Source organism: Mirounga angustirostris, unplaced genomic scaffold (assembly GCF_029215605.1).
Source record: "Mirounga angustirostris isolate CCGP_5_RB_7025 unplaced genomic scaffold, mMirAng1.0.hap1 SCAF_13, whole genome shotgun sequence".
In the NCBI taxonomy this organism is placed as follows: domain Eukaryota; kingdom Metazoa; phylum Chordata; class Mammalia; order Carnivora; family Phocidae; genus Mirounga; species Mirounga angustirostris.
In genome coordinates this window covers 80,567,318-80,592,559 of record NW_026991721.1, presented here as the reverse complement: position 1 = coordinate 80,592,559, position 25,242 = coordinate 80,567,318, and the positions used below count along the sequence as shown (strand labels likewise).

Genomic DNA, 25,242 nt, shown 5'->3' with positions numbered 1-25,242 from the left:
CTTACTCTAACTTGTTTTGCTTAGCATAATACACTCCAGCTCCATCCATGTCATTGCAAATGGCAAGTTGATGGCTGAGTAATATTCCATTGTACATATACACCACATCTTTATCCACTCATCTGCTGATGGACATCTGGGCTCTTTTCATAGGCTATTGTGGACATTGCGGCTATAAACATTGCGGTGCATGTGCCCCTTCAGATCACTACATTTGTATCTTTGGAAAATACCTAGTAGTGCAATTGCTGGGTCATAGGGTAGCTCTATTTTTAACTTTTTGAAGACCCTCCATACTGTTTTCCAGAGTGGCTGCACCAGTTTGCATTCCCACCAACAGTGTAGGAGGGTTCCCCTTTCTCTGTATCCCCGCCAACATCTGTTGTTTCTTGAGTTGTTAATTGTAGCCATTCTGACCAGTGTGAGGTCGTGTCTCATTGTGGTTTTGATCTGTATTTCCCTGATGTTGAGCATTTTTTCATGAGTCTGTTGGCCACTTGTATGTCTTATTTGGAGAAATGTCTGTTCATGTCTTCTGCCCATTTCTTGACCAGATTTTTTTGTTTTTTGGGTGTTGAATTTGATAAGTTCTTTATAGATTTTGGATACTAGCCCTTTATCTGATAAGACATTTGCAAATATCTTCTCCCATTTCATAGTTGCCTTTTAGTTTTGTTGACTGTTTGCTGTCCAAGAGCTTTTTATTATGATGAAGTCCCAATAGTTCATTTTTGGTTTTGTTTCTTTTGCTTTTGGGGATGTGTCTAGCAAGAAGTTGCTGTGGCCAAGGTCAAGAGGTTGCTGCCTGCATTCATCTCTAGGGTTTTGATGGATTCCTGTCTTACATTAGGTCTTTTATCCATTTTAAGTTTATTTTTGTGTATGGTGTAAGAAAGTGGTCCTATTTCATTCTTCTGCATGTGGTTGTCGAATTTTCCCAACCCCATTTATTGAAGAGACTTGTCTTTTTTTTCCATTGAATATTCTTTCCTGCTTTGTCAAAGATTAGTTGGCCTTAGAGTTGAGAGTCCATTTCTGGGTTCTCTATTCTGTTCCGTTGATCTGTGTGTCTGTTTTTGTGCCAGTACCATACTGTCTTGATGATGACAGCTTTGTAATACAGCTTGAAGTCTAGAATTGTGATGTCATCAGCTTTGGTTTTCTTCTTCAACATTACTTTGGTTATTTGGGGTCTTTTCTGGTTCCATACAAATTTTAGGATTATTTGTTCCAGGTCTGTGAAAAATGTTAATGGTGTTTTGATAGGAATTATATTGCTTTGGGTAGCATATACATTTTAACAATATTTGTTCTTCCAAGCCATGAGCATGGAATGTTTTTCCATTTTTTTGTGTCTTCCTCAATTTCTTTCATAAGTGTTCTATAGTTTTCAGAGTATAGATCCTGCATCTCTTTGGTTAGGTTTATTCCTATATATCTTATTGTTTTTGGTGTAATTGTAAATGGGATGAATTCTTTGATTTCTCTTTCTTGTGCTTCATTGTTAGTATATAGAAATGCAACTGACTTCTGTGCATTTATTTTATATCCTGTCACTTTGCCGAATTCCTGTATCAGTTCTAGCAATTTTGGGGTGGAGTCTTTTGTGTTCTTTACATAGAATATCATGTTGTCTGTGAAGAGTGAAAGTTTGACTTCTTTGCTGATTTGGATGCCTTTTCTTTCTTTTTGTTGTCTGATTGCTGAGGCTAGGACTTCCAGTACTATGTTGAATAATAGTGGTGATAGTGGACATCCCTGTCATGTTCCTAACCTTAGGAGAAAAGCTTTCAGTTTTTCCCCATTGAGGATGATATTCACTGTGGGTTTTTCGTATATGGCTTTTTGATATTCGGTATGTTCCCTCTATCCCTACACTGTGGAGCATTTTAATCAAGAAAGGATGCTTTATTTTGTCAAATGCTTTTTCTGCATCAGTTGAAAGGATCATATGATTGTTGTCCGTCCTTTTATTAATGCTGTGTATCACATTGATTGATTTGTGGATGTTGAACCAACCTTGCAGCCCAGGAATAAATCCCACTTGGTCGTGGTGAATAATCCTTTGAATATACTGTTGGATCCTATTAGCTAGTATCTTGGTGAAAATTTTTTTATCCATGTTCATCAGGGATATTGGTTTGTAATTTCCTTTTTTTGTGGGATCTTTGTCTGGTTTTGGAAACAAGGTAATGCTGGCCTCAGAGAATTGAGTCTGGAAATTTTCATTCCATTTCTATTTTTGGAACAGTTTCAGAAGAATAGGTATTAGTTCTTCTTTAAATGTTTGGTAGAATTCCACTGGGAAGCCATCTGGCCCTGGACTCTTGTTTGTTGGGAGATTTTTGATTACTGATTCAATATCTTTGCTGGTTATGGGTCTGTTCAGGTTTTCTGTTTCTTCCCGTTGCAGTTTTGGTAGTTTATATGTTTCTAGGAATGCATCCATTTCTTCCAGATTCCTTAATTTGTTGGCATATAATTGCTCATAATATCTCTTAGAATTGTGTGTATTTCTTCAGTGTTGGTTGTGATCTTTTCTCTTTCATTCATGATTTTATTTATTTGGGTCCTTTCTCTTTTATTTTTGATAAATCTGGCTAGGGGTTTATTGATCTTACTGATTCTTTCAACAAACCAGCTCCTATTTTCCTTGATCTGTTCTACTATTTTTTTGATTTCTATACGGTTGATTTGTGCTCTAATCTTGGGGCATCTTATCTCCTGTGACTTTGTGGTCATCAGGCCCTACCATATGCATCTGGCTCTCTCTCCTCAGTGCTCACATATCTGCCTGTTACCAGTGTGTAGAAATGGCCCATCACCATCAGCTCTGCTGTCCTTTTCAGCTACAGTCATGGGCATTCATTTTTCCTCTATGCCTGGCTAACCCTCATTTTCACTGCACACACATAATGTTATCCCTTTCTTTGCTTATGAAAGATCCCTCTTATGCCTCCCTCCTGTCGACCCATGGATGCTTTCTGTCTGTTCATTTGGCAGGTATTTGTGAACACAGTGTCTGTAGGATTCTTGGACTATGAAAGGAAGAAGATTGTTATTCCCTTGATCCAGGTTTGTTATCCTGGGGAGCTGGGTGATGGCTAGCACCAAGCTGCTTCCCGAGCAGGTTTGGTGGGAGTCAAAGAGGAAGACCTGGAAGACAGGAAGCTCCTTAACCACAGAGCTGCTGATGGAAAGAGGGGCAAAACATTGCTATCTGATCAGTGGGTACTCTTTCACCCCTATTCTCAGAGTTCAGGGAAGAACTGGGGTTCCACAAAGAAACTGTGAGGTGCAGCTGTGATCTTATGGCTGGGGAATCAGGTGGTCATCATCGACCACTATGTTCCTGGCAGGGTTACACCAGGCTGAGGATCTTGGTGGAGAATCGCGGGCGAGTCAACTACGGGGATAACATTGATGACCAGCGCAAAGGTGGGTCATAGCATGTGCTGAGAGAAGAGCTTCTAGTGCTCAGCAATGCCTGGCTATTTTTTCTTCAAACCAGCGCACCAGCTGGTCATGGAGGCTGACTGTAGTGAGGTGGAGTCATGGTGGCCCATTGGAGGGAATTGGGTTGTGGGAACCCATTGAAGGGAGGTGGGTCATGGAGGCCCACTGGAGGGAGGTGGTTTGTGGAGGCCCATTGGAGGGAGGTGGGTAATGGAAACCCATTGGAGGGAGGTGGGTAATGGAGGCCCACTGGAGAGTGGTGGATTGCAGAGGCCCATTGGAGGGAGCTAATTCATGGAAGCCTATTGAAGAGAGGTGGAAGTGGGCCTTCCTGAAAGGCCCATGTGGGTTCTGACCACATGGTTATGCATGTTGTCCACATGGCCATGGTGAACACACAGGGAACACTGAGCCAGCCTCTCCAGATCTCCCTGGGTTGTAGTCTGCTTTAGTAGGGAACTATCTGCTGGGGCTGGGCTGGGGTGGTGAGGCTTGAGGAAGGGGATTCCCAGGAAGCCAAAAAGGGCATACATGGGACCCCTGCCTTCTTGGGTCTCCACACTGAAGTTTTCTTTTCTTTTTTTTAGAGTTTTTATTTATTTATTTTAGAGGGAGAGAAAGAGAGCATGTACACATGTGAGTAGGGGGAGGGGCAGAAAGGGAGAGAATCTTGAGCAGATTATGCGCTGAGCATGGAGCCTGACACAGGGCTTGATCTCACAACCCTGAGATTATGACATGAGCCGAAACCAAGAGTTAGACACATAACTGACTGAGCCACCCCAGTGTCCCAGAATTTCTTTTCTTGATCCACTGTGGAAACCCACTGATGATCTCAGTTGTGGTGGGGAGGAAGAGGTAGTACCTGCAGTAAACAAAATGCTCTTGATGGAATGCTCCCCTAGGAATATCCCACCAACTCATTTTATTTTTCCTGGCCTTCTAAAACTTCTCTGCTTAAATTTGCCTCTTCCTTTTCATCTATCAAAATGTCGGTGGTTTCATGTAAGTTATAACATAAGAATTCAGACAAATAAATCCTACTATGGTAAGGGATACTGGTGACCTCCCAACTCTCTCATGGGTGTTTGCCTTTGTAATGAGGAAATTTGTGCATCCCTTCCTTTCCTGCCTGGGAAACGCTGTAGCCCAGCCATTGGGGGTTTCTTGGGTCTTGGGGTTTGGCCCTCTCCAGATAGGCCTCATGGTAGCTTCTAGTACTGTCCAGGCTTATCTTCCTTTTCTCCTAAAGAATCCCTCAGTGTTCCTCTCTGGATATTGGCTTCTTCCCCTAGGAGCTCCATCTCCAGGCCCATCTTCACTTCCTTTGCTCTCTTGTGGGCAGGAAGGGATTGCCAGGCTCACCCCGTTCTCAGTCTTTGCCTCTCCAGGTTCCTGAGTAAGATGTGCCCTGGACTCTCACTGTGGAGTACTTATCCCCTAGAACAGTTCAGTGTTTATAAGTCAAAGAGCTCCCCCCGCCCCACACCTGTACCTGTAATTTAAGAGTCTGTAGGCTCTATGAAACCTGTTTGCACTTCCCAGCCTATTCAGATTCCCTCTCTAGCAATTCAGCAGCTCCATGATTGTGAGGGCCATGGGAGCTGCTCCAGGACTAACATTGCTGGCCCCTTCCCCAAGGCACTAGCTAATCACTATGCAAGTGCGTGTGGGTCCTCAGACTTGCATACCCAAGTCATATTGCCATCTGTTCACAATTTAAATACTTAATATATCTTTATTCCTAGGTCATGTAGAAGATTTCTGGCTGAATTATTAGGTCTGTTCAGTCTGGGACCCTACTGAATCTGATCTTGAAGCTAAGTTAGAACTGCTGTGACCTCTTGATTATCTGCCCTTTGGGACTCATTTTAGGCCCCAAAATGGAGCTTCCCCTTCAGAGAAAGGCCAGAGATTATTCTCACCCAATGACATTCTCAGCTCCCATTACCCTCAGATGTAGTCTTCTATGCAAATCCTAGGGAGGTCCTGGCAAACACTGCTGTTACTAATTCTTTTCTCCTTTGGGATTTCTAGAGAAGGTTTTATGCCATATGAAGAGCTCTGTAGGGAGTATATACTTCTGGAGGAACCCTCACTGAAACTTTTCAGAAATTCTCCATGTATGTGCAGGGCCTTAGCTGGGTCAGCTCTGCCCCTGCCTCTGACCTCATTCATCTTTCCTTGACTCCTTCCCACAGGTTTAATTGGAAATATCTATCTGAATGATTCTCCCCTGAAAAAATTCAGAATCTACAGCCTGGATATGAAAAAGAGCTTCTTTCAGAGGTGAGTCCCCACCGCATGAAGTGTTTGAACCCATGGATAAGGTGCAGTAAGAGGCAGGAAGGCCCAGAGAACTGCTCTGCCCTAGCCCCTCCCACTCTAGTGTAAACAGACCCAGAACCCAGAGAAACTTGCCCAAGTTAGGAGGGGCAGTACCAGCACTAGAGACTAGGGAATTTCCATGATACCCTGGTTAACAGGTGGGGGTGGGTGAGGGTATTTGGAATGCCTTTGTAATTAGATTCAGGACAGGTCCAAATCTGAGAAAGTGCCCTCTTTTCTTTCTTGTGTTCCATTCTGTTCATAGGTTCAGCGTCGACAAATGGAGCCCTATCCCTGAAGTACCTACGTTCCCTGCTTTCTTTTTGGGTGCCTTGTCTATTTCCCTTTCCCCTTTTGACACCTTCATGAAGCTGGAGGTTTGTAGTCCCCTCCCTGCCTGGGCTCTCCGGTCTTCCCTCAGAGAGCTCTGAGCCCAAGCCCTGTACCTGTCCTTGCTGGAGCCCTCTATACCACTTGCACCCAGAGATTCTCTGTTTTGCCCTCTCTGAAGGGCACCTGGGGCCTCCCTGGGGTGGGGGAGTGGATTCAGATCAGAAGAACCACCTGGTGGTAATTCTCAGGGTCCAGGTCTGCTCTTGGGTACCTTGCTGGGGAGCTCAGAGCTAGTGGATTCAGGAGATAGAACACCCTTGTGTTAACCTCATGGCTGTTGAAATACTCATTCACACTGGTATCTTGGAAGCTGAGAGAAGCACTCATGGCATGTGTCTGTCTCTGTCTTCCGATGTGACTTTATATTCGGTGGCTGTCATGGTCAACTAATCCTTTTCCCACTCTGCTTAAAGGGCTGGGAGAAGGGGGTTGTATTCATCAATGGCCAAAACCTTGGACGCTACTGGAACATTGGACCCCAGGAGACCCTCTACCTCCCAGGTGCCTGGTTGGACCAAGGCACCAACCAGGTGGGAGCACTTGCAGCTTCTTCCCTCGACTCAGCCCTCCCTGGTATCACAATGTTTTCCTGGGGGCGGGGTTCAGGTAACAGTCTATTTAGGCTCATTACGGTAGGAGATGGGGCAGAAGGCTTAGCCAGCCCCTTCTGCATTCCTCCTTGGTGATGAGGAGTTGTGGGTCCCTGTTCCTTCCAGTGTGGCTCTCAATCCCTTCCCCTAAGGCACCCTCATCTGGCTCCAAGACCAACCTTTGCTGCTGTCATACACCAGCCCTTCTCTCCCCCAGGTTATTGTTTTCGAGGAGAAGATGGCAGGCCCTGTGATACAGTTCACTGAAACACCCCACCTAGGCAGGAGCCAGTACCTTGATTGAGCAGCACCGCCCCGCACCCCCTGGTGGCGGGAAGCAGGAGAGCACCACTGTCCCCCTCAGCTGACCGGAGCCTGGTGCTCTGCTCCCTCACACCCTCCCACGCAGGAGAGTTTCCTTAAGTAGCATCCTCAGGCAGCCATGTGGCTACAGCAAGGCCCACTCGTTCAGTTCAAGACCCTAAACTTGGAAGAACTGAAGAAGAAAAGTGGGATAGGAGGGTGGGACGCCCTCCTTACCTAAGTGGCTTTAAAAAAAAAAATTATTGTTATGTTAATCACCATACATCATTAGTTTTTGATGTCCTAAGTGGCTTCTTGACTGGGCTTTGTTGCTGGCACCTGTCCTACTTCCCTTCTCTTCTGGGAGAGGACAGAGGGATGCCTCTCTAGGGTAGGAATGTCTAATCAGATGTCCACGTGATGATGCCTGGGGCCCTCAGTTGGGCATAACTTCTAGACACAGGTTTGCTCCTATGATGTTCTTGCCTGTGCTCAACCACGCCCCTCCTGGCCCCTTTTCATCTGAAATAGAAGGTTTGTCACCATTTGTAGAGGATAGGGAAGCGGGTGGGTGTCTCACCTGAATCATCTTTGTTCCTCTCAACCCTCCCCAAGCCTTCTCTGGGATTCTGGAAGAAACTCTGAGAGACACACACATTTTCTCCTTCTCATTTTCCACTCTAATTGCATCTGACAGGATGACAACCCAAGCTTAGGAGAAACAGAAATACTCAGCCACTTAGTTTCCTGAATTAGAGAGTATTCCCAGTTTAACTCAATGAGAAGAAGCATCAGCTGAGGAGGGAATGCAGACCCTAGTAAGAACCACACCCTGGTCTGAAGGCCCAGCTCTGGGGGCACGGGCAGGTAGTCTCCCCGGAATGTTGGTGTAGCCACGGGGCCCACAGGCCTAGTCCAGATCTTGCCTCCAGCTCAGTCTCTCTCCCTCAACTCCCTGTAACTAAGCAGCAGGGAGGAGAAGCAGCCTTCCTTTGCAGTTGTCTGTCCAAATTTGAGGCGCTTGTTCTGGGGATTGAATCCACTGGGTTAGCTCTGGTTCCCTGTCCTGAATTGCAATAAAGCAACAGAGTTGAATCAAACCCTTTTTGGTGATACTTTCCTGGTCCCGTCTGTGCCCCTGTTTATCACAGGCAAAGGCATCGTGGGGTCAGGTACCCACTTAGCCCATCCGGCACTCAGAGTCTAGACAGACTTGACCCAGTTAGTGGATGATCCAGCCCCTGTCTCCTTACCACCTCCCTCCCGACCTTCATTCTGCCTGAAATGTCATCGTGAATCGGCAGTGCCCTTGGGGAGGAGAAGTCCTATACAGATCTGTTCTGGTGCTGGTAGGCAGGTGGTAAGAATCTGCTGGACAGCCAGGAGCTCTCCATGTGAGGTAGCGGGTGAGTTTTCCTCAATGTAACATCTGGATTGCACTGCCACAGACTCTCTTCAGTAGTAATCGAAGTTAGATAGCCAACGCCTCCTCGGAACACTGCCTGTGCTAGGAGCCCATAAAGACCTTTGGGGAATAGCAGGCCTTGGAGGCTCCCAGCAGCCCTATGGCTCCCATCTAGGGCCTGCCTAAGGAAGGGGGCGTTTGTAGTGTGTGGCCACTGGGCCCAAGAGCTGAGCCTGGGTCAAGGACAGACAGCTGGGCCCAAGGGTCCACTAGGGGCAGAGAAATGGAGCTTAGGAAAGTGAGTTTCATGGATGGGGGCTGGGGAGCCAGATACAGGTAAGTCCCCAGTCTTGCTCAAACTCCTCTGCTGTTCCTGAATTGCCTTGGAACGGAAGGCACACAGCTGACACTCGGATGAGACCAGGGCTCGGGCATGGCCGGCACTGGGGAGTGTGTCATCGCACCTTACTTTACACCTGAGCATGATTTTACAAAGGTGTACGTAAAAGCTGGCTTCTGTTGGAAAATGTGATAGGGCACTGGTGTTTAAATGAATCTTACGGTGATCCTTTTGCAAAGTGAAGAATCCCCTTGAATTGCTTTCATCCACATCTGTGCAGGGCTGCATTGGTCCTCTTGCACCAACTTACTGTTCTTGACCTTCTTATCTGCCAGCTGACCCTGCAGCTTCTGTCAAAGCCCCTTGGCAGAGCTCGTCTTCCAGAGTTTATTCATGGTTTGTCCAGACCTTCCTACTGGATGGCCTCATCACAGAGTCTTTAGAAGACTCCTCATAACCCTTACCTCTAAACGCTGAAGGTCTCCAGGCCTGCTCCTTGGGCCTTTTCTTCCCTCTGTCCACACTCACTGTGGGGGGGGCCTCACTGACTGGGGGGTTTGTAAATAGCCTCAACATTCATGCTCTCTGATGTTTTTCTCCATCCAAGCTCCAGGCCCACTCACAGTCCACTCACCTTCTCTCCTGCGTGTGACACCAAACTCCGATGACTCCCCCGTGATCCCTCCTGCACTCCGCCCTGTAGCACAAAATGGCAGTTCTATTCTGTGTCTCAGATTCGTTTTGGCTCCTCTCTTTCATATTGCATAGCCACTCCATCAGGTGATTCTCCTGGCTGTACCTCAGACACGTCCAGAACCTGACCACTTGTCTCTGCCCCAAGGTTTGCTCTTCTGACTCACTGTCCTCTCCTGCCTGGATCATGGCAGGAGCGGCCTCCCCTAGCCTACCCTGCTCTCTGTTTATCGTCAGCACAGGAAGGGGAGTGATTTCTTTACAGGCCAGTTAGATCGTGTTGGTCCTTTGCTCCAAACCCTCCCATGGTTCCAATTCCCTTTTCCCTCGGGGGAGAAGCCGAAAGCTTTGCCCTGGTTCCCAGGGCCAACGTATTCCGCACCCTCCACCAACTGCGTCCATCCCCCCTCCCATCCTACCTCCCCCATCTTGCCAGTCACTTGCAGGCACACTGGCCTTTTTGCTGATCTTTAAACATGCTAAATACTCTCTGCATGGGAGCGAGTTCTTTTCTGGAAAGCTCTGACCAAAGTAACTGCTGCACTACTCTGTCCCCTTATCAGGGAAGCTCTTCTTACGGTCCTGGGGCAGGGATCAGCTCCTCCTCAGCTCCACTCTGACACCGGCATCCAGCTTCATACTTCTCCTTAGACCAGATCGCATCTGAAATACTGTAGATTTGCCTAGTGTCCGTGTGTCTCGTTTCCCAAGGAGGGAAGTTCCATGAAGCCAGTGCTCTGGTTTTTTGCTGCTCTGTCCTCGCTCCTAGAATCATGCCTGCCAAATAACTACTTGTTGGATGGTTAAAACAGTATATGAGAATAAGGCATGGCTACGGAGGGTTAGGGCTGTTAAAAACCATGTCTGACTTTTAATTTTGGAAACAAATTAAATACAGTTAAATTAAAACCGACCAGATGGTGCAGCTCCTTCGGCTCCGTTCTCGGGGCTCTGAGCCCCCAGCCTCACTCCTTTGCGGTGGGGGGCAGGAACAGACTGGGTCTGGGAAACAACTTGTAGTCATGGACCCAACTCTGATTTGGAAAAAACTCTTTCCCAACAAAGATGAAAGCTGCAGTCCACCAGGGTTATAATTATAAATAAATACACATGCAGCTAAGAGAGGCTATTAGGTGAAAACAACGGAAATAGCATCCGCCAAAAAAACAAAAACAAAAACAGAGAGAGGGAGGATATCCCATTTTGTTGTTCATTATCGATTTCCTGAAAAATGAGCCCTGGGTTTTTGGCTAAGAAGGTGGCCTAAGACCAGCCAGGCTGACCTGAGCATTCAGGGCTGGTTTTGGTGAGTGAGGCAGTGCCGTGCCTGGGCATAAATTCACTCGTTTGGGGGGTGCCCTGTGCACACCTCCTCCCTCCCCTCCCACGCCACCCCACTTGGTTCTGAGGGGTTGATTCCAGAGCCACCATTGAAAGTGTAAGAGGCTGGGGAACGTCCTGCAAGGTGGCTCAGGGTTCTCAGGGATGCGATCCCGTCGGGTGGTTTCACGAATGCCGTGGGAAGTTAAATCCATTTCAAAATTGGCAGCCAATGCTATTTTTTGAATGTTAGGTTGCTGGACTGAATCCTACCCACCCACCCAGGAATGGGTTCTCAGCGGTCCTCAGACCGGTTCTGTGAGTTTAAACGGAGTGGGGGCTGTTAGCCTTAAAAAATAAACACCTCTTCAGTAGGCTCGGGCCTTTCCTTTTCCTGGGAGGGAAATTGTGCTTCCAACTTTCAGGAGCATGAGTGAGAGAATCAGAAGAGGGCTGTCTCTGTCAGTGGCCTGTCCTGGTGCAGGAAGCAGTACATGCACACTGTTCTTTCTCTGGGGGGGCGGAGGGGGAGAGGGGACAAGCAGCAGCCTTGTTCCTCGTGCTCCCAACTCAGGGACAACCGAGGTTTTCATTCCCATTTTATGTTTAAAATAGAATGATTTCCAAAGTAGTGTGTGCTCAGGTCTCCTTTCCCCTCAGGGTCCAAATGATCTCTGCCCCTTTTCCACAAATCCCTCTGTTAACCCAAAGCCCCCATCCCCTGCAACCAGGGGCAGAAAGGAGTATGGAACTGCCCCTGCCTCACTCCTCTTTCCACCTTGCCCCCCCGGGCTCACTTCAGCCCCTGAGGTCTGTGGTTCTCAAGAGCTCTGGAAAGAGGGCTCCTGGCCGCCCCAGTCCCAGCCCAGGCAAAGGGCTCTGGGGCCCAGTGGGCAGGGGGGAGGCAGTGTGTAGATTGGGGCCTGCATGGTCTTAGTCCAGGTCAGTCCATGACCTGTGCTGGCTCGAGGGCCCACCTCCTTCTCTGTGCTGGAAGGAGCAGGTTTGAGGGATGTGTGGCCAGAGTAAGGGGCTCTACTCCTACCACAGCCTGGGGTATGGGGGAGCCTGATGGCAGGCCCAGGCTCCCCTCATGCAGGGTGGTCGCCTGTTGGGATCAAAGACAGCCTTATGCTCTGGAAATAGGAACCAGAGGAAAGCCAGAGAGGTATGTCTACTTGAGAACAGCTCTCTGAGGAGGGGAGGGGGTGTTCCTGATGCCTGGGCAGGGGGCTGCTCTCTGGTCTTCAGAATTCCCTGGCCGGATGGCCTTTGCGGTCATGCTGGGCCCCAGGAGCAGGGAGCCAGGGAAGGCCACACTGCACTGGACATCCGGGGTCTTTTCACCTCTCTCCCAGCCTGGCATCACTCCAGGGCTTCGGTGCCCACTGTGTCTGCTCCCGCAGGCCCTGTCAGCGTGGGAAGCTCTGGGGAGGCATGCTGGGGCACCGGCTTGCTGGCTGGCATGGCTCGACTAGCAGCTGGGCCCCTGGTCGTGCTGGATGGAAGAGAACAACAGGTCTGGGATTTCTGTGCTTTAGGTTCTCCGTCCTTTGTCCTGGCATCAAGCTGGGCTCTCTCTGAAGCCCTCAGGATAGAAAGGAGGGTGATGGTGATTCCTTAGGAGTTTGCCTCGGAGGGACCATCAGCCATGGGAAGAGGATGGAAGGCCAGGAACAGGGTCTGAGAAGGAGGCTCCTGTGAAGGGGAGAGGAGGAATATGGGTGAGGCATGAAGAGGGGAGGCAGGTGAGGGGCAGCCAGTCTGGCCAAACTGCCCAATCCTGAGCCCCCATCAGAGTTCACCCAGGAGCTCCGCAGAGCCCAACCCCTAGGGTCCTCTGTGGATCCCTTATTGCGAGGCGGCTGGGTTCTTCCAGTGACCAGGTGAGGAGGCAGGGAACGGGGCTCTGTACTGGTGTATTTTCAGCAGCACTGGTCAAGCTGATTTTCTGGTTCAGGGCACAAAGCAGGCCGACGGACACCCTGTGGTCTCCTGTGGGCAGGGCAGTGGCAGACATGATAGGGACACTGAAGCTTAACTCTGGGGCCGGAAGACAGATACGTATTCCACTGTCTGAGCTCCCACCTCTGTGACGACATTATAGAAAAGCCCATAGACAATTCCTGACTTGGAAAACCCGCTGGCACAATTCACTTTGTTTAGCTTTTCTGAACACCATTTCTTTACCTCTAAAATGTAGATAGGTCCTGTGGCCTACTTCAATAGAAAGTTTTATTTATTTATTTATTTAGTTATTTATTTTTTATTATGTTATGTAAATCACCATACAGTACGTCATTAGTTTTTGATGTAGTGATCCATGATTCATTGTTTGCGTATGAATCATGGAACACTACAAAAGTTTTTATTAAAGACTCAATTAAAAATAGCAACACTTATATAAGACTCCTTGTGTACCAAAGATTGTTCCTGGTGCCCCCAACAGCCCGTTTTACAGACCAAGAAACTGAGACCTAGAGGAAGAAAGTAAAGTTAAAGGGTGAAAAGTGGTAGGCCTGGAGGCTGAACTAGGCTCTGGGGTCCGTGCTTTCACCCCTGCACTACACGGTTACAACTAAGAGACACATGGACGTGCTTGATGAGGTAGAAGCAGTGAGTGAGGGGTCCCTGTCACAGCAGCATGGCGGAAGACCACGGGAAGACAGAGCCTAGGAGAAAGCGTGCACATGGCAATGCCTTGCAACAGGACCGGTGTCATGGCCAAGATAATAGCAGTAGTGACAGGAGGTTGTCATGAGGCCATGTCTAGAAGGTGAGGCCTTCAAAGTTGCTGGTGGCAGAAGGACCCAGCTATGTGGGGCAAGTTGGCTCCCGTTAACTTCCAGGTGGCACAATGGGACGGGGACTTCAGCTATGCCCTTTCCGCTCTTGCCCCCCTTTGCCCTGACCTCCCACAATTAAAAGCCAAGAGGAAAAGCCTCGGCAGATTTATTCTGCATCCCAACTTGATGTGCCCTTGCCTCGTGTATGGTTTACCCTCATCCCTGCCATACCTGTATCCTGGAGCTCAGATCTCCACAGTGGGGTCAGTGAAGCCTTTCTTCCCCTCATTCACCAGCACCGGCTTCTCCGTCCGTGTGTGCCAGACCAGGATCTGTGTGTCCAGAGACATGAAACAACATGGGGCAGGCCCTCCTGACCTCAGCCTGCCACCTCCCTGTTCACTCCCACGCTCCGCAAGTATTTTTCCTGCCCCTCCTGTCCTTGTTCCATCAAGATTTTCTCCATTGTTCTTTATTTTTACCTAACCCCCCATTCTTGCTGTTTATACATAAATGATGCATTCAAAATATCTGTTGGAAACAAAAAGTGCGTAGCTACAGAAGATAGACAAGTCAGTTCCAAGATCTCCTCTTGCTTTTCGTCTTCCCCTGTTTCTTCATAGGTCTCTCTAGAGAGGGAGGAATTTTCAGGAGGCTTTGGCTCAGCCAAGTGATAATTCAGGCCCTAGCTGGAGAAATCCAAACTAGAAGCAGTGTGTGTGTGTCTGCGTGCATGCATGCATGTGTGTGCCCGGCTGTGTGTGCATGCACCCAGGCAAGCATGTGTTTGTACATACGTGAACACTTGTCTGGTAGGGTGGTCGTGGAGCCTAGCTCTTTTGAGGTTTGGGAGGGAAGGCAACCCTTGGCCCTGCTCACTGACCACCACCCTCTGTATTTCCCTGCCTGACTTTAGTGTGATGGCCTCTGACAGGATAAACTACCTTCCTGAGGAAGGCATGGCTCTAGGCTGGTCCTTTGCAGGGCTGTTTTGAGGTCTTTATTTCCTTCCCTCTGATCTGTAGGAGGATTTGGATGGGCTGGAAAAAGCTTGCATTATAGTCAGTTCTGGGAGGGCTTACCTTGGTGCAGTTCGCTGCCTTGGGCTCCAGGTCATTGAGGGTAACAAGTTCTCGGAGGAGGCTGCTTTCCTGGTAGCCTCCTTTCACGCCACGCAGCTTGAAGTAGGCCTGGCTACGCTGTAGAATGAGCCTCAGGTTGACGGCAAATCCAGCCATGTCTATTGCAAATGGTCGGTGCGGGTCGAACACTGTCTTCCAGCCGACCACCTTCCCTGCCCCATTGACCCGTGGGGCCTCGTACCGAAGGCCACCAACGAAGGCAACGGGCCACACAGACACCCTCCTGGTGCTGCGCATCTACAAGAGGGGATCCAGAGTCAGGACACGTGGGACTGCTGATGGGGAATGGAGTCTGGCCCCAGAGAAGGGGAAATCGATGAGCTCTATGCAGACAGGCCATCTGAAGCTGTACCAGGGGATCCAGCCCAGCCCTGTCTCCAGATGCATTCTCCATGGTGGGCATCTACAGGGTAACCTGCCTCACTGTGGACAAGGCCTGACCTCTCACCCAGCTGACATGCTGCTTCTCCACAAGACTTGGCAGCCCAGCTTTCTCTCCTGCAAAACCTCCATCTTCCCAATTTAGAATCTAAAATGACTCCTTCCCCTGCCCCAGGCTCCCATGACTCACAAACCCCAAGAACGGAGAAAGCGTGTTCCACATAGAATCTAGACCCCCTCGAGGCCTTCGCTGAGACAGTACCTCTAAGGCAAAGACTTTGGTCTAAGAGCTCCACCACCCACTTTCTTCCCTTTAACCAGGGATGACTGCTGAAACTTGCAGCGAGTTCTTTTCCATCCCTTTCCTGGTTCCCTGCAGTCTACACTGACCCCAGTTGGCACCCACCCACCCCCACCCCAACCCTATGGTTTCTCTATGTGCCCATTCCAAGGGGCCCCACACCAGAGGCCCTGCGCCGGCATCCTCCCGCCCCTTCCCCGCCTTCTGCCTGGTCCCACACCTCCTCAAAGAGCTCCAGACTGTAGGTGTTGTCGTCGTCGGCGAAGTACACCACGCCGGGTTGGCTGGAGTTGCGCGGGAAAGTCTCGCGCAGCCAGCGCAGGGCCAGGTTGCGCTGCATGGTGCCCCGCGGGATGCGCGGGTCGCGGGCGTCGCCGCGCAGCTTGTAGTTGCGGGGCGTCTCCACGTGCAGATGCGTGTAGTTGAGGCCGGTGTCGCGCAGCAGGCGCGCGGTGAGCGGCGTCCGGCGCGGCGCGTCCTCCACCACCAGCCAGTGCAGGTTGGGCACGTGCAGCAGCGTGTTGGCCATGCGCGTCAGCTCGGCCTTCTGCACCGGGCGGCTGTAGGTGGGCGTCACCACGTGGATGGTGGGCAGCGTGTCCGACCACGGCGGGGGCCGCGTGTACACGTACTCCGTGCGCACCACCTCCACGATGTCGCGGTCCGACATGCAGTACTCCCTGGGGTCGGCGCCCGGGGGCGCATCGCGCCGGGGGTCGCTGCCGTCATCTGTGGGGTTGGGAGACACACGGTGTGGGGACCGGCCGTGCAGGCCCGGCTCTGGCCTCAGGTACTGGGCCGGAGGCCACCCACCCTGCTAAGACGAACCGCTCCGCTCCTTCTGCAGGATTGTCGTGGGAAACCTGCCTGGGGCTCTAGCTTGTAAGCTCACCCAGAAAGCCGCATCTCTGGAATGCTCTCGGGCATTTTCCTAGTTCTGACTCCCGAAATGACACAGAAATAACCTCTCCCTCCTTCTCACATTTGACAGCTCTGTAGCTATTTGAGTGTGGCTGGCCAAGTTCCAAGGCTGCCTTCTCACTTCCTAAATGTGTTGGGTTTTATATGACAAAGTGTCCTGACGCTTCCCACCCTAGAGCCCTCCCCATCTGCCTGCACTTGCCACCCCCGCGGCCCCGCCCAGGACTGGGGTTGCCCAGCACCACGGCACTGCCACCCATACCGGTGTAGATGCCACAGGGCCCAAGCGCAGTGTTGGGGCTTTCCTAGACGCGGCACACTGTGCACCCCATGAGCCTGAGGGTGGCTCAGCCCGATTTTTCACAAGTTTCTACTTAAGTGGGGCCTCTCCCTTCCTGGTCTTAGGAGTCTTGGTGCAGAATTTCATACTTAATTATCACGTTTTCTTCCAGGGTCGTGCCTATAGTTGTCAAGATAATTTTGAATCCTGAACCCGTTGTTTGTACTTTTAGATGTTCTTAAATTTTAGCCTACACAAGAAGACAGAGCGGGAACCTGTTTTAGCTCTTCTGTTGCTTCGATGTCAATCTCCTGATCTGTTCTTTTGGACTCATCCAGCCTTTTGGGAGACTAACTCGACCACTGACCCCAACTGTGCTAACATCCAGCTAGTGTTTATGCATTACTCCCCAAGACACCATGAGGGGCGGTGTGTGGGACGTTGTGGAGTTCTGGCCTCTGGTGAAACACTCACAGTCCTGGGGAACCCATTCCTCCCTGAGGGCAACCTGTTTCGGTTGGGGCAGCTCTAACCAAGCTTTTTCTAGATCCTGGACATCTTTCTCATTACTGACGCTAGTAGTTCTGTCAAGAGGAGAAATCAACAGCATTGGTATTCTTGTTTTTAATGAGCCCCTCCTCTTCAAGTTCTGTCTTTCTGTTTGAACAACTCTGTGGCCCTCACTGCTCTTACAGCATCTCAGCAGGAGGTGGTACGGGTCAGAGGACATACCTAGGAATGTGAGTGCCCAGGCTCAGACCCTGTCCAGTTCTATCACTTACTATTGCCCTTGGGCAGGTCACTTAGCTTCTGGTGCCTCAATGTTAGCAACTGCAATATGGAGCCAATAATAGAATTAACTTTATTGAGTTACTCTATGGATTGAGTCAATAGATGTAAAGGACCCAGAACACTGCTAGGGAAGACAGTTGCCAGCCCTACATCTGCATGGCTTCATGCAGCCGGAGAAGAGCATTCTCACCATTGGGTAGAAGTATGGTTCCAGGGAGGATGCTGGGAATCAGCCATTCTGTCACCTCCCTTCCTTCCCATCGCTGTTCTTTGCAGATGGTGTGTGTGTGTGTGTGTGTGTGTGTGTGTGGTGTTCGTATGAGGTGTGCCACTGGGCTCTGGGAGGAGGTACAGATGAACCCAGAAGACCGGCTCTGGGCTCTTGGGGAGTTCACATAGGCCAATGGCACAGTAAGACATACAGCGATAGTGAGGAGTCTGCACCACGGAGGGAGACACACTGCCCCCAGGGGTGTGAATGCTCAGCCTCTGTTGATCAAAGGTGACTTTTTGGAGGGGTTTTGGGGTCAAACTGGGAAAATGTAACAGAGTTGAGGAAAGAGAGGTGGATGATGGGGATTCTGACCAAGATATATATAAGGGTTTATTTATCCTGCAGTCAGTGAAACTGAGGCCTGGGAAGAAAGATTCAGAGCCATCTTCCCCACCTTTCTTCCATTCAAGTCCTCCCAAACAGGCGGGTCTGGGCCCTGGGAACGTTCTCCATGCCTTCTGACCTGGCCACAGCGTGAGCTTAGCTCTTTGTGCTGGCTCCAGGGCTTCTGCAACCTTTGAGTCACAAAGGCCTCCTGGCCACCCTGACATGATTTCACTGCAGCTTTCCTTCAGCCCTCTTGGCATACTCTGAGGAGACAGAACGCCAGCTCCCCATCCTCAGGCACTAGCATCAGTGCTTAGTAAAACATTCTGACACCTCTGACCCTAGAGCTCTGCCAAGAATGGAATCCACATGATACTATGTCACTTGGTATATGGTAGCTTTAACCCTTCTGGAATGATGTAGTTGTAGGATAACAATTCCAAAATGAAGAGCACCAAAGAGAGAAGTTGGAGGATAAATGTCAGGAGAGGCTCTAAGTGCCCAGCATTGGACAGTGGGAATTCCTTGATCTTCAGCCTGGAAAATCTTCATGGAAGCTTCAGAAACTGCTGGGGCTGAGCAGGACCCACTGCATAACTGTGGAGCAGCCTGCCTTCTGACTATGATTCTTGACTACTGCCAGCATCCAAATCACTCGGGGTTACGAGCTACATGTGGATTTGCAGGCCCTACTCCAGACCCATCCTCTCTTTCTCTGGGATGGGCCTGGGTGCTTTTGTATTTTATCCTGTAATATGATGCACGTTTCAATAGGAGAATTGCTGCCTTAGAGTACTGAGTCTGTACGTGCATGGAGTACATTGGAGGGCAGATGAGAGCCCAAAGAATGAGGGGGTAGGCCATATATGGGGCACATGGAAGGGGCCAGGGTATGGGGAGCCCCGTGTGAGAAGGAAAGGCAGCCTGGTGGAGGGGAAAACTCCGGACTCAGAGCCAGAAGAACCTGGCTCCAGCCTGTTCATCCATGAGTGCTTTGTGGGACTTTTTCTCTAGCCGGGCCTATTTTCACTAGGTAGGATTGACTAGGTTAGGGTTCCTAAACAGGAAAAAGGAGGAAACAATATGCTCTCCCTGAATGGTTTTAAAACACAGGCCAGAAACCCTGTCCATCCTTATCCTTCACTACCCACAGCTTAGAGCAAACAGTCCTCACACATCCTGAGACTGGATGCAGAGTTGTGCATGTGTGTGTCTCTGGGCATACATGTGTGTGGTGGCTTTCACCAGATTCCCGAAAGCACCAAGACCTCCATAAAAGTAAGGTCATTGGCCTGGACCATCCTATGGCTCCTCTCAGCTGCCTCATAAATGAAAATATGAACTCCATCAGTGTTGGTGTGGGCATTCTTATGACAGAAGCCTGGCCGGGGCTGGGGCCGGAGGTTGGGGGGCTCACCCTTGTGCGTGGTGAGCAGAGGCGCAACGGTGCTCTGGTGCCACACGGTGACTAGCAGCGTCCAGGGCAGTACGATGAGGACGATCGCAAGGATGTCCCGTCTTTTCGGCATCTCCAAGGCTGGCTGGGCCCACAGCTCCTCGTTACCTGAGCGGTGGCAAGGTCAGGAGAAGGGCGGCCCCAGGGGCGATGGCGGCAGACAGTGGCGAGCACAGGGGAGAAAAGAACAGGAATGGGCCGGGCAGGCCAGGCACAGGGAGAGCAGAGAAGCCGAATGTTGGCTAGCAGATCTTACCAGCACTCACAACCCACCCATTGCGGAAGCAGGTTTGCAGAGTCTGGCCAGACCGGAGACCGAGAAGGGGTGGCTGTCCAAGGGCATGATCAGGAACCCTGTGAAGTGGACACCTGCAAGAGAGAGCAGAGCAGGATGGCCAGAGACCTGGGGCCTTGCTGTGGGGCTCACAGCACTGGGGTTTTCACAGCAGAGCCTGGACTGCCATCTCTCTGAGGACTGCTCCGGCTTGCCTGCCTGAATGAAACGAGCCTCTGTCCCCCACAGGCTTGGGGACGTGGCGCTGCCCAGTTACGTGATTCAGCAGGGCACAGAAGTTAAGGGCACGACCTTCAGACACACGTGTCTTGTTTTAAACCCCAACTCTGCCACCAACAAGCCATATGCCCTTTACCAAGTTATGGCCACTCTCTGTGCCTCTCTGTTTTCTCATCTGCGAAATGGGGTACGATCACTACCTACTTCACAAGGTTTTGAGAATTAAATCAGTTCATACCAACAAAGGCCATAGAATGGTGCTTGGCATGTATGTATGTGTGTGTATCTCAAGACATGTTGGCTAGTTGTCCACGTATGTCCAGATGGTTTCTTTCAAAGCCGAGATAAAGGGGTCAACACTGGGGTGAGGGCCAACGAGACATGTTTTGAGGGATAGGCCCTGGGAGGAAATGCAGCAAGTGCCTTCCCTTTGTCAATGTCAATCGGGAATTTTTGTGAATTTTACATGGCTTGGGCATCAGCAAGGTGAAGAGGTGTCCCTGTGGGGGCTGCCATATGCTGAGGAGACGGCACCCACAGTGGCAACAACAGGGGCTCCAGGAGAGATGCCCCTTCTGTGAGTAGTGTGGGCCGGCTAGAATTTCTCCTCGGAAATGCCTGCCGAGGGTGTGTCAGCAGCATCCTTCTCTGGGCCTTGTCATCTTGTGCACTCACGACCACCATGGAAACGGTGGCATCCTGTTCTCTGCCTCCCTTTCCCTTCTGCGCTGAGCCCTGTGTAGGATGCAGGATCCGGGCAGCCCCTGGCTGGTCCTGGCGTGCTCACCACCTCTGCTGGCCAGCACTGTGCAGTGACATGCCTCAGGGAGGCCAGCCGCCCTGTCCAGACCAGGGAGCACATGCTCGTTACCTCTGGCAGCGTCAAGAGCCAAGGTCAAGGAGAACTTCTGCTCCCCCCCACCCCCCCAGCTTGGGAAACAGTGTGTTTTCCTCTCCTTGTCTGGTCCTCTCTCCGGATAGTTTTGTCACCTTGTGGAAGAGCCAGGTGTGCCTTCTCGTAAGGTGCACCGTGGTTCCCAGGGTCGGCCAGCATGCCCCAGCCAGCCACCTACCTAGCAGAGGCCTGCTCGGCCTCCACCATCTCCTTGTAGGCAGGTGGTAAACAGGCTGCCCCGCTTTCCTCAGGGAAATGGAAGGTCCAGCAGGCTGCAGTGTTACAGGCAGGGACAAACGATGTGGGCACCGAGCAGGGAGAGTAAGTCTACAAACTCCTCTTTTATGCCCCCCTCCCCCCAGGTGACAGTACCCAGTGTCCTGCCCCAGGAGCCCTGTCTGGTTCTTGTGTGTGCAGTATGATGAAGCGGAGTGGCCTCTCGCCACCCCCAGCCCCAGCCCGATCCCCCCACTCCAAGGCCACTGACAAGGCTGCAAAGGGCTGAGTCAAGGCCTTGGTTTGGCTGGGTGATCTTAGGCCACATTTGATGGAGGACAGGGGAGCTTCTAGGAGGCCTGGCTGCGAGATCTCTTTTGGATTCTCAGTGACTCAAAAAAGGAGCTTTTCCAAATGTCCTTCATCTTGGGGAGGGTTAATTCCAGGGTGGAGAAAGCATCGAGAGGCAAGCTCCAGGGCAATCTGCTGCATGCACGTCCAGCCTGCTCACTCTGCACTTGCCTGCTTTTACACCTTTTTCCTCTGGGCAGCCTCTTATCCCAAGCCTCCTACCTCTGGCACCTGCTCAACCTCCTGCTTGTCTGTTTGGACTGTCATTAGTAAAAACAAGCTGTTAGGCAGCACTGGGTGATGCTCAGAAACGATGCTCAACTCTTCGGTCAATCTTCAAGACGCCTCTGGCCACAGGTGCCATTGTAACCCCACTTCACGAGGAAGCCATTGAGGCTAGAGAGGATCAGTGCTCGTCCAAAGCTGCAATCAGGTCTCGGTGGAGCCAGACAGAAGTCCTGACCGTTTGGCTCTATGTGGTCTGCGGAAGCGTGGGAGGAGAGGTTCCAGGTCCTGGAGCCTCGAACCTGGCTCAGGTGCAGAGTGAGCACAGGTCTACACAGACGGTGGCCTAGCACTGCTTCAGAGCCAACCCTCTTCATGAAAGCTGCCTCCACTGTGGGGTCCCAGCGCCTCCCTGAAGGTGGGAGCAGGAAGCGGGTTCTGGGGGAGGAAGGATGTAGGCAAGGGTGCAAGGGGGCTCTGGAGAGAGAGTTCTGGGCCCATCTAGTCTTCTTGGTCAAAACATCTATGAAAGGAAAGGGAGGAGGGGATGAGGGAGAAAAGCTCTAAAAATAAACTTAGCAATAAACCCAGTTGTGCATTAATTACTCTGGAAGCCATTATGGCTTGAAAACCCCATAACTTTAATGGAGGCTATTATAAGCATAGTAGCAAAATCGTGGAGCTAATTACCAGGCAGTTATTAAACAGCACAGAGAGAGCACCCAGCCTTGGAGAAAGTTGGCTGGCCAGCAGGGGGCAGGTTTGTGGGAAATGGGACCTGGGGCAGGGGAGAGTCCTGGGAGCTGCAACCCCCTCCCCACCCCCAGACCTGGGCTTGTGTGTAAGAGGGGAGTGCAAGGATGCCCACCTGGCCACAGCCTGCACCTTGGAGGGAGGGCAGTGGCTTACCTGTGGCCGCAGCTCAGGCCCCAGAATTACTCGGGCCCTCACTGGCTAGGGCAGAAGGATCAACACAAAGATGGAGCAGGGGATTGGCCATACCCTGAGGCCAACAGAGGGGAGGAGGCCAGGTCAGGAAGAATGGGATGTTTGAGGAAGCCGTGAGGGGTGGCTGACAGGAAAGTGCAGGGGCCTGCTGGGGCCATGACTCCCCACCTGAACCTCGTCACTCGTGTCTGTGACCAGCCTCCACTGTCAATTGTCCCCCAGTAAGTGCAGACGTGAGGAGGCCCTTCCAACCCCCTGGTGCTCCAAGGAGCCTCCACAGGACACAGACAAAGGCTGTGCTGTGGGTAGAGGGTGTGGGGCCAAGGGGGGTGGGGACAGTCATTTGGTGACAGGAGCAGGGTGCTGGGCAGCTGTGGTAGGGAGACAGGGCAGCGTGGCCTGGACAGTGTTCTGGGTTGTGGACAGTGTCCCCCTTCACTGGGGGACCAGGTCCCATTGCCTGCCCTCCTCCTTGGGCTCCACCTTCATCTTAAAATACAGAGTCTGGGTTGGGAGAGTGCTAATGAATTTTCAGTTCTGCCATTTTAAGCAACCTAAGGTTGAGACGTTTAGGCCTCTGTGACGATGAAGAAATGTCCTGTGTGAGAAAAGTGGGGTCAGGTGGGCATCCAAGGCAGGAAGCCAAACTAACAACTTTGCATGGAACTTAGTCATGATTTAAGGACCAATTAGCTACGGAGACTGGCCATGTCTGCCAAGACCTATTTATAGGAATCTGCCTCTGGGTTTAAGGGTGTCTTGGTCTGTGTGTGAGAACCAGGGGGCATCCTGAAGGAAGTGCCCAAGAATGGGGCAGAGACAATCAGGCCGGACAAGAGATGCTGGGCCTGGGGAGGCAGAGCTGGATGCCAGACTGGTTTCAAGGCTGGATGATTCCAAATGCATGGAAAGGCGTCCTCCTGAGCCTACAGGTGTTCCAACAGAAACCTCATCAATGCCCCTAGTCCCCGAAAAGGAGGGTTATTTAATTACATTTAACAAATATTAACTCAGCATCTGTAGTGGGCAGGCACTGTGTTAAGTTCTATGGGCAATGCAGCAGCATGGGAGAGGGAGGCAATGGCTTCCTTCCAGCATCTCGCAGCCCAGAGGGAGGGAGGGACTTCACACAGGTGTCTGTGAGGCCCCCACATCAGCACTCAGCGTGACGTGTGATGAGTACTCTTGTTGTAGAGAGGGCGTGTGTTTGTGTGTGTGTGTGTGTGTGTGTGTGTGTGATGGAGGTTAGTTACTAACAAGCTCAGAAACCATCCAAGCTCCTTGTCTCTGGAGGATGATAAAGCCATGTTACCCAGTAAGTTTGGGAACAGGAGTTGGCTAGTCAAAGGAATCCATTAAAGTGAAGAGTCCTTCAAAATGCACACATATGATACATGTTTCAACTAAAGTAGCTTTTAAAGAGCCAAGAGCTCAATAGGTGCTGTTTTTCCAGGACTGCACCATATGTGGTCATTTTCCCCAAATCCAAACCACTCAGCACTGGCTAGCTTGTAGCGCTTCTGTTTTGACACAGGGCCTCAGCCTTTCCTAGGGCCGACAGACAGCTGAGGCGAGTTCCATGTTGCCTTGCCGACATCATCCACACCCCAGCGCACTGCCTGTGGCCTCCAGGGCTGATTTCTTCGAAGTGCTCCAGGACCTGAAGGACACCTGGTAAGCAATTCAAGTGCTGCATCCTTTAAGATTTTTTATGACATTTCCCACCCATCTTCACCTAATTTGGAGAACTTTTTCCCTAGACTCATCTTAGGGAGTCTTTTGAGAGTATTCAACTTCGTTTTCATAGAGACAACACATTTCTTTCTTTCCAGCTCATGTTTCATGGTCCCTGTAATATCCCATGATGGTGATAGCAAGCACGACCATTGTAAGCAGGCTGGGAGCAAACATTCTGGCCTCTCCACAAGCACGTGGCTCAGCTGGTACAAGTGGGAGGGGGCCACCAGAGGGGAGGTCCAGCAGCAGGCTTGCACAGGCAGTGTGCTTTACAGATGGGGTGAACATCAGTCGTGCGCTCAGTCAGTCGAGGAAAGGTTGGTTAAGAGAGCTTCTGCTTGTACGTGGGAAGGGAAAAAGCTGTCCTCTGTCATCTGGGAGCCTGAGACCCCTGGGGCTGATGAGGCAGATGCTGAAGCCTCCTCAGGCAGAAGCATAAGCAGCTGCAGTGGTTCGGGCCCAGAAGGAGGGGTGGGTGGGTGCAGAGAGCTGGAGCAGCCAGAGTGGCTAGGGAAGGCACCAGGCCTTTGAGCATGGGAGCAGGGATGTGGCAACAGGAGGCAGAAAGAGGGGAAATTTTAAAAGGAGAGAGTGGGAGGGATGCTGGTCAAGGTTCCAGCTTTACCCTTTAGCCCCAGACAGCGCCCCTCTCAAAGAGAGGCACAGATTTGTCCCAGAGACCCGCAGGAGCCCCTAATGGGATCAAGGGATTAGTATTGATTCTGCTGCGGCTGCTCAGGAAAAGCCCACTGCCAGAGCTAATCAGCGCCTGGGCCAGTCAATCCATACTTCATTAACCCAGCCCCAGTCTTCGGCCACCTGGCCCCCCCCCCCGACCCTCCATTCCCCCCAACCTGGCCCTGGCTTC

General features: G+C 51.0%; 2 protein-coding genes across 2 annotated transcripts in view; one reads left to right on the top strand and one right to left on the bottom strand.

The window, feature by feature from the left end:
• The window catches only part of LOC123856552 (beta-galactosidase-1-like protein 2), a 54,985-nt gene extending 45,654 nt beyond the window's left edge, over positions 1-9,331 (top strand). The window contains exons 14-19 of the mRNA XM_045892719.3: positions 3,004-3,075; positions 3,360-3,438; positions 5,658-5,745; positions 6,050-6,161; positions 6,591-6,707; positions 6,985-9,331. Coding sequence (XP_045748675.1) covers positions 3,004-3,075; positions 3,360-3,438; positions 5,658-5,745; positions 6,050-6,161; positions 6,591-6,707; positions 6,985-7,071 — 555 coding nt within the window. The 3' untranslated portion in view covers positions 7,072-9,331. The remainder of the gene's footprint in view (positions 1-3,003; positions 3,076-3,359; positions 3,439-5,657; positions 5,746-6,049; positions 6,162-6,590; positions 6,708-6,984) is intronic.
• Positions 9,332-13,480: 4,149 nt separating this feature from the next.
• On the bottom strand, positions 13,481-20,001 carry B3GAT1 (beta-1,3-glucuronyltransferase 1). The gene is made up of 4 exons (XM_045892837.3): positions 19,450-20,001; positions 15,659-16,167; positions 14,697-14,993; positions 13,481-13,946 (listed from the first exon to the last, which is right to left on the bottom strand). The coding sequence occupies exons 1-4, from the start codon at positions 19,559-19,561 to the stop codon at positions 13,860-13,862; spliced, it is 1,005 nt and encodes a 334-aa protein (XP_045748793.1). The 5' UTR covers positions 19,562-20,001; the 3' UTR covers positions 13,481-13,859.
• Between the last annotated feature and the right edge of the window lie 5,241 nt (positions 20,002-25,242).

Bases quoted from the DNA above. Each gene is read 5' to 3' on its own strand.
- B3GAT1 (XM_045892837.3), bottom strand. From the start codon at position 19,561: ATGCCGAAAAGACGGGACATCCTTGCGATCGTCCTCATCGTACTGCCC. The intron at 14,994-15,658 runs GTGTGGGACCAG...CCCCTCTTGTAG, and splicing joins GTCTGGAGCTCTTTGAGGAG to ATGCGCAGCACCAGGAGGGT. The intron at 13,947-14,696 runs GTAAGCCCTCCC...CTGGACACACAG, and splicing joins AGGCAGCGAACTGCACCAAG to ATCCTGGTCTGGCACACACG.